Source organism: Manihot esculenta, chromosome 18, assembly GCF_001659605.2.
Source record: "Manihot esculenta cultivar AM560-2 chromosome 18, M.esculenta_v8, whole genome shotgun sequence".
In the NCBI taxonomy this organism is placed as follows: domain Eukaryota; kingdom Viridiplantae; phylum Streptophyta; class Magnoliopsida; order Malpighiales; family Euphorbiaceae; genus Manihot; species Manihot esculenta.
In genome coordinates, this window is record NC_035178.2 from 2045151 (window position 1) to 2053269 (window position 8119).

The 8119-nt window shown below is 32.1% G+C and overlaps 1 protein-coding gene across 2 annotated transcripts; it reads right to left on the reverse strand.

The window, feature by feature from the left end:
- Nucleotides 1–3270: 3270 nt before the first annotated feature.
- LOC110605968 (AP-4 complex subunit mu) lies at nucleotides 3271–8119 on the reverse strand. 2 transcript variants are annotated; one of them, XM_021744666.2, is made up of 13 exons: nucleotides 7950–8118; nucleotides 7625–7719; nucleotides 6844–7047; nucleotides 5977–6093; nucleotides 5766–5894; nucleotides 5502–5628; nucleotides 5037–5140; nucleotides 4830–4934; nucleotides 4579–4673; nucleotides 4145–4232; nucleotides 3928–3988; nucleotides 3771–3844; nucleotides 3271–3494 (listed from the first exon to the last, which is right to left on the reverse strand). In XM_021744666.2, exons 1-13 carry the CDS (start codon nucleotides 8005–8007, stop codon nucleotides 3396–3398), a joined length of 1356 nt encoding a protein of 451 aa, XP_021600358.1. In that variant the 5' UTR covers nucleotides 8008–8118; the 3' UTR covers nucleotides 3271–3395. The 2 variants fall into 2 exon arrangements, with proteins under 2 accessions (XP_021600358.1, XP_043808872.1); XM_043952937.1 differs by lacking the exon at nucleotides 4830–4934 and having other exon boundaries at nucleotides 7950–8119.

Consider the following 8119-nt stretch of genomic DNA (forward strand, 5'->3'; position numbering starts at 1 on the left):
CTGCTTTTTATAAGCTCACTCTTCCAGCTTTCTCCTGGCTTTTAGTTTATTAACTGCGGAAAAACTTATTTAGACTCATATATAAAATAAAAATAAAAGTTATATTAAATTTTATAAATTTATATAATAAATTTATATAAATATTAAATTTAAATTAAATTTAATTCACTCTACATAACTCTTGTTTTAAATTAATATAAAATTTAATATATTTTTTAACATTTAAAAATATATTAAAGTGTTAAATATTTAAGGAGATTATAATATTGTATTAAATTCAGATAAAATTTAATTTATCTTAATATTTAATAAAAAAAATCTAAAATCTTATAAAAATGCATATGATCTTATTCCGATGTGATATTAATAATAAATTCAGTTTAAATAAGAAAATTTTTTAATTTGTTTCCTATTATTATTAAAATTAATATTAAAAAATACGGTAATTATTTAAAAAAAATTAATAAGTTTTACGGCCTTTTTTCTAAATTATTTAATTTTGAAAAGCACTTTCCCGTACGATTTTTGCGTTCCAGGGAGCCAATTTGTGTCTTTTTATTACCAAACAACATTCTAAATTAAGACACACCACACACACACACGTGTATTTTCACATATGTGTGGCATGTTTTTTTAAAAAAAGTTGTTGGAGCATTTATATTAATTTCATTTCATTTTACAACTGCTAAATATGTAATTTAATTTCTAATATTTATATAAAAAATTCACACCTTTATATTTTTATTATTAATTTTTAAAGACTTTATTTTTATAAAATTATAATTATTTTTTTCACTTTTCACTACTTAATTATAATAATAATTATTATTTTATATGTATTTACTTTGTATCATGTAAACTTGTTATTTTTGTATAACAATTTGAATTTCTCATTTAAGAATTTCAACTTGATAAGTAATTTGAAAAAGTAAACTAAAACAAGAAATTGACAAAAAAGATTGTTCCTTTTTCTTTTTAATTTAACTGGAATTGTTGTTCTACCTTTGCTATTTCGGCTATAACAATTAATTCAATTTAAATAATTAATTAATTGGAGTTATTTGAATGAATTAGGGTTTTAAATTTAAAAATTGGGTGGATACCATACCACTCACAAATGGTAAATTAATTTTTTTCATGAGATTGGTTATAAAAAGAGAGAGACAAAGGAAGCATAGACATGCACGGTAACTGCAACGGCATCGTTTCCAAAAATTGTATAGAAATTGTGAGACAAGTCTCTTATTGAAAGCAACATTTTCCGTAACAAAACAGGATGTAAATCTCTTCAAAATCAGGCACCTGATCTCATGATATAGACGTGGGCTTTATATACAAAATGAATAAAAAAATATTTTGATTTATTAAATAAATAAATATAATAAAAGAAATTAGTAATATTGTGCAAATGTTCTTTGTTTTGCTGTCATATCAGAGTTATTGGAAATTTTGAGAGGCATATACATACATACATCCCCCAACAGCCAGTGTTTGGAGTAATGAAATCTACAAAGTTGACAGCCAAAGATTCTTATTTGCTTTAGTCACCTCAATACACATTGCCACAAATTGATTTGTAATCTTTTTATTCTACGTTACTTGTGCATCTTATAACAGTAACTTTGCTGAGAGTTTCCTTCTATATATATATACCATCAAAATTTAAAGAATAACTAACACAATTAAATTGAGTTACAATCATAAACCTATATAAATTTTAAAATCATATATCATTAAAAAATAATAAAAAACTTTAATAGGTTATTTTATATTATAATAAAAATCTTATTAAACAAAAATAAGTGTTAAAGAGACCAATTGCAAATAGAAAACTAATTTATTTAATTAAATTTTTATTATTGTTAAACCAATCAAAACAACTTCAGATATTGTTGGGTACCTCTTCCACCTTCTCGGTATGAACCTGTAAAATCAATTGCCCTAAACTGGACTGGAAAGTTTCTTCCAATGCTCTTTTTTTGGCTTGGAAAAAACAAGTTTGAAGCCAAATCAAACGAGAACCGCTCAATAACCAAATCGGCTCCAATTCTTAAACCATTTTGAAATCAACCCAGACCGCCATTAGTTGTAGCTTTAAGGGATAATATAATCAAAAGTATAATGCTTTATTCTACTTCATGGGGTTGATTTCAGTTTCGGCCAACTTTATCAGTTGATTGAAATGAATGATTAAACACGATTCAATTTGTCGCCATTAACTAGTCAAACTAGAGCACTACAAAAAATTTCTATTGCAAAAAAAGGGGAAAAATATAAATAGAAAAAGGCATGAGGGAGCACCAGCATCTAATAAATAAAACATAGATTGGAATTAAAAATTTCACGTCAAAGAAAATTCCATAACACTCTTCAAAACCTTTAGAGTTGCTATTCGATTAGATCATAACATTTGTAGAATCTACATTATTTAAGGGCATTTTGATTTTTCCTATTCCAAGGATACAGCCGAAAGATTAAACTTTTGGCCGTCCAACTTTAACCTAACTTATAATCTTAATTTTTTTCCCCATTTGGGATAAAATGGAACCAAATTCTTGTCAACCCTGTCTTAATTCTAGAGTATATACCTGAGCATAAGAATGGCCAAGAGAAAACATGACTAGACACCTGCAACAACTCGTATAATGAACTATTTAATTAGTAATTATAATGATAATCAAAGAATCTCTATGTTCGGTATATAATATTTTTGAATATATAATATATATAATATTTAGTATTCAAAATTTACTGATTCGATTAACCTAAATTCATGTCGAACAGACTCATTGATTCGATTAATCTAAATTCATATCGAACAGACCCATTGATTCGATTAATCTAAATTCATATCGAACAAACCCATTGATTAAGCTTTAAAGGTGTTCTGTGTCCAAAGAAAAAACTGCACCATCCATCTCTTGGGTAAGAGGTAAAGAATCTCCATGTTAAATTAGTGCTAAAAGCACAAAAAAACGAAAGCAGGCAACTAAGCAGCCATAATAATGCTCTTCAAATCATTCAACTTTATATGAAAAGATTGCAAATAAAGATCACGTCCGTTCATATTTAAGCACTATTGAAAAGGACTGTTAATTGAAAGCGAGTTGTTTTTAGAAGGGCATGCAATGTAGGATATCAGAACTTACAAGTTTTTTTTTAAACCCTGAACTGTTTGGAGTTCAACTTTGGGATTGCGGAACTCATGACTTGTGCAGCAGAAAAGAAACAAAGAAAGTGGATTTCAAGTAGCATGCCATGGACTCTATATGCAACACACACTCATATATTTCTTTTATAATTTAATTTTCAGTCATTTGATTAAGGTGAAGATGTGAGTACACAAACGTTAAAAAGAAAAAGCAAGAAAAACAAGTGGAAGAGAAGGCTTCTGTTTACAATCGAGCAACATAGGAATTTGATTGCGTGACATATCTTACCCATCGATATGGGTTAGAGGTTGGTGACTTCTTTGCTATTTGCAAATACTTTACCTGCATCGAGAAACTGAAGAAAATTAATACATGTCATTCAAAATGTGATGCAAACATCAGAGCCAAGAAAATCAGAATTCTGTTCGTAATTAGTTTAATGGACTCAGTGGCGTAGGGGACAAATTTTATTACTTAGTCATGCAATAATCTATAATTTATCACTAAAACAAGAATGCCTGAATAGCGCAATTCATATATTATATGCTTTTTTGTAAGCACTTTCAATCAGCGAGTTTGTTAAAATAGCAGTGTTGATTTTATTAAATCACTTCTTACCTGAAGTCTTGAGGCATTGTACATTGGAATGGTAAAGGTCATGCTAACTGGTCCAGCTTCCTTGTTGATATTTCCTGCAAAAATAAAATGGATGTGATGACATACTTGGGATATTAACATTAATAGTTACATCAAACCTACTATGACAGCCCCTTACCATGCGTCTCCTGTGGAAATGTCAGCTTTGCACGTAGCATATGTTCAGATCCACCAACAATCTAGAATGTATTGCATATATTAGTAATAATTCACTAATTTTAGTCAAAGCATGCTCAAACTCAAATTAAGTTTGTAACTTAAGGGAAGAACTTGCCATTATAACTAGTTAAAAGCATAAACTTCTGAAGTTAATAAGGGAAGAATTTAGGAATTACCTTCTTCAAGCCCCATATGAGCCTCTTACTTGATTCTTTAAAGTCGGTTGTATTTCCCACTGCGCCTGGCTCCAACTCAAAACTAACCCTGAAATTTGTCATATAAATGTATTATCAGTGGTATCAAGCCTCTTACTTTTTCTTTTTGGTATTTCTTTTCCTTCCTGATCAGGTCAATGTATTTCTCTTCAGGCCATCCTCAGGCCCTAGCAATTCACGTGAAGAGCTTATAAATTTTGAAGTTTCCTTGCTTCAATACTCCTGGAAAGCTATTAGATGCTGTAACTTGTTCATCCAATCTATATGACCAAAAAGTGTAACAAAAACCAAGCAAATAAAAGGGCCACAATCATGCGCCGAAAGCAAATCTGGTCCTGAGGCAATGGTCTTGCTAATTTGTCCAGACAATATTATGACAATGCAAGTAGAAGTACCTGCTAGTATATGCTGGCAGTGGCATCTCTAAAAGTATAGTGTTTGCAGTGACACTGGAGGGGAATTCAGCACGCACTTTAATAATAACTTCAGCCTGAAGGAAATTAGTCAATGTCAATAATGGACCAGATATGAGAGATTTTTTCCTCTTACTTTTTTTTTCTTTTTTGGGGGGGTGGGGATGGGAGGGGGTTGGGGAGGCTTGGGGTGAAGAGGAGCACTTGAATTGCAAATGTTGCGTAAGCTTTACCTTAAGGGATCCCAGTTTTTCAATTAATGCATTAATATGGAAGGGGGGTCTAAATTCTTGGGTCATTCTATAGTTCATGACAGAAAATTCACCATCTGGCGCTATCTGTCAGAGAGAAGAAATAGTGCCTTCGTAAAATTATCAGGTAAGTGAAAGGCATATTAGAAGAAACACACCACATATATTGAATCATCCATTGAAACGCACCAGAGACAAAGTTCTGTCCATGTCAAAACTATCAAGCTGTACTGATTCATGGAAATTACAGTTGTCCAGAATCAATGTCCCTGCTCCAGATGAACTACTATAATCTGTCACAGAAAGCAGCACAGAAGTTGTCATGCGTAAAAAAGTGACAACCTGGGAATAATCTAGAAAACTTCCTTTTAAGGATACAGAAAATGCAAACCAGACAACACTCACAATACTTCTGAACTACATCATACACTGTTTTCTACAAATGAAAGGAAAAAATCAATATGCAAGTTCAGGAGGTGTTAAATAAAAATCCCCTGCAATAGGCTGTCTTGAACTGTGAGATGGTGAAAGATATGAATTGACACTACCAATCAAGCATGTGCCTCACTCTCGCCAGTAATGCAAAACCATAGGCAGAAGTCATCACAATATCTGAAAGGGCTACAAAAACATCAATATAAATTAGAGAAATACCATGGATTGTCCTACCACCTCTTCCAATGCTTAGTTCTTCATTTAAAGCAAGCCGAATCTCTGGGTTGCCAGTAAGATAACTCTTCATTTGGATTGTACCATCAATCTCAGAAGTAAGCACATAACCCTAAACGACCAACATTAAATCAATAAAAACAACAAAAAGAATGAAAATAGATTGTCGGAATACTCAAGTGTGACTATAATTATGTGGCACTTATTAACATTTTCTCTAAATAATTATGATGTTTCTTAAACACTCACACTAGCGCTGAATGTGACACTTATTTTCTCAATCACATCGACAAAAATTTCCTCTCTATTCCTGCCACGAGATTCATTGGCTACAACAGATTTGGTTACAGCAGTTCCAGGCATTCTTTTGGCCCCTTGCTGCAGCAAGTTTGAAAATTTAATTAAACATTGAAGCCGATTAAAATGAGAGCCACAGTATCTAATTGCTTATAATCAATACCACAAAGAAGGAAGCAGGACCAAGGCCGGGCAAACATGCAGCATCAATCATGATTGGCTCACTAAATATAAAGGATTTCAGAACCTCGGTTGATGTTGCTTGAACATAACCAAAATCCTGGAAGAGAAATTGTCAAATCAGAATGTAAAATATACAGGAAAAACAGTTCATCGGATGATTATGGAAAGCATTAAATTGAATTTACAAGTAAAAAAAATGAGAAACAACTCAATCTTTTGCAACAAGAAGAAAATTATAACATGCAAAATAGCAGAATAGGAATTTTGAAACTGAGTCTACTAGTCTAGCAACAAATTCAGTATTGGGAATTCTTTTGATAATAATTCATGATGCATTGCTTAGTTAAATATTCCCTACTATGCTAGAAATATTTGATAATAGGGAATGGATGTTTCCACCAAAAAAAAAAACTTCAAACCATATTTTTCTGCTAATATCTTTTGTCTAGACATGATAAGGACAGGGGAAAAGCATCGTTGAGTTATGTGCAGATGGACACAGGAATCCTCCAACACATTATGCTTGGCCAACACATTGATATCAAAAGATGGCTATGAAGGTACCATCCAGTGCACAAAGCAATTAAAACATTCAGAAACAGAGCAGAAAATTGGAATTTGGACGACTTCCAATTTTTATCAGCATTGATTAGATAGTTTCAATGCACTAAGCATCTAACTATCTAAGATATCCATTCATGACTTCAATTTCATTTCTGCACCATGCTCTCTACCTTCAATAGTTTCCCTTTTAGGTCTCTTGTAAATAAGGGTAAATTTCTATAGATGATAGCCAAAGAAAGAGCACACAAAGACAAAAGAAGGAAAAAGAAAAAAAAGAACTTACAATCATTTCATCCAACAACTCATACACCAGCACAAAATTTTTGCGTAGCGACTCTTCATTGAGAACACCAAGATAATCTTTGATTACACGTGCATTTCTTTGAAGAAATTCCAGAACAAGTGATGGTGAGACATTAACCCTCGTTGTTGCAACAAATAGCAAGCCAGCAACCTTCACATGAAAGTAGTTCACACCATCTACATTCTATCAATAACAAAGATAAGTAAAGATGTTATTAGCATTTGCTGGTGAAAGAAAATAAAGATTCAAACACAAAAACTAATATATCTGAAGATGGCACTTGACAGAGTACCTTCCTTAACATGGCTACAGGACAAATATCGGTACATTAATTCTTGATAGGAATACAACATTTCAATAAGTGCCCACTAAGTAGAATGGCAACCACCCTAACTATAATCATTAAAATGATGCTCTATTGAGCACTAGTAATTACTTAGTAAAATTGATAACACAAGTATCAATAAGTTATCAATTTTTATAAAAAAAGGATGCCATGGCAAGTATTACAGATGTCTCTGCAAAATGCTGCAATAGAAACTACAAATGTTTCTGCAATACTAGCTTCACCAAACAAAGTTATGTTCTAGGAGAGCCATGTCAAGTATTACAGGTGCTGGATATCTAATGTGCCAAAAATAGAAATAGTAGAAACTAATTTAGGAAAATAAGAAGCTAGTCCCATCCTGGAATGCATGGCCACATACATACAAATAGAATAAGCATGCCCAATATAAATATTAGGAAAAAGAATACCTACAAATACAGGTGGAGCGTCCCCTCCTTCATCCTCCTTCCAAAATTTAACTTTGCGGAAAAATATTTCAGCACTCCCTTTGGGTACTTCACCACGATCTGCATGCATTGGTTAATTCACCATAAATCTCAAACTTCTTCATGGATATATTCATACTAAATATTTACTCATTTCAATAGCCAGAAGCAGACGCAATTATGCAAGCGACATTAGAGACAATTGAACAAACTAAATTAATAGCTAATTTAATTATCATATGAGGAAATTTAATGAAAAGTAAAGGAGAAAAGCAGCGAGCGTTAGATGAAGAGAGCAAACAGAGAGTTACAATCACGGAAGACGATGCTATCGCCTCTCTGGGAGAGCACGAACAACTGCGAGATCATGCTTCTGAATCTTCAATTACCACTTTGCTTGTTCTTTGATTTTACGTTAGCGAGTTGAGCTTTTGGATTCAGCAGCGAAGATGTAGAAATGGAAACCGAAAACAAAGAGTTT

What these genes read in the sequence shown, in the direction of transcription:
- LOC110605968 (XM_021744666.2), bottom strand. Translation starts at nt 8,007, where the DNA reads ATGATCTCGCAGTTGTTCGTGCTCTCCCAGAGAGGCGATAGCATCGTC. An exon ending in TCATATGGGGCTTGAAGAAG is followed by an intron (nt 3,989 to 4,144) that starts GTAATTCCTAAA and finishes AATACATTCTAG; the next exon opens with ATTGTTGGTGGATCTGAACA. An exon ending in ATTTCCACAGGAGACGCATG is followed by an intron (nt 3,845 to 3,927) that starts GTAAGGGGCTGT and finishes TTATTTTTGCAG; the next exon opens with GAAATATCAACAAGGAAGCT.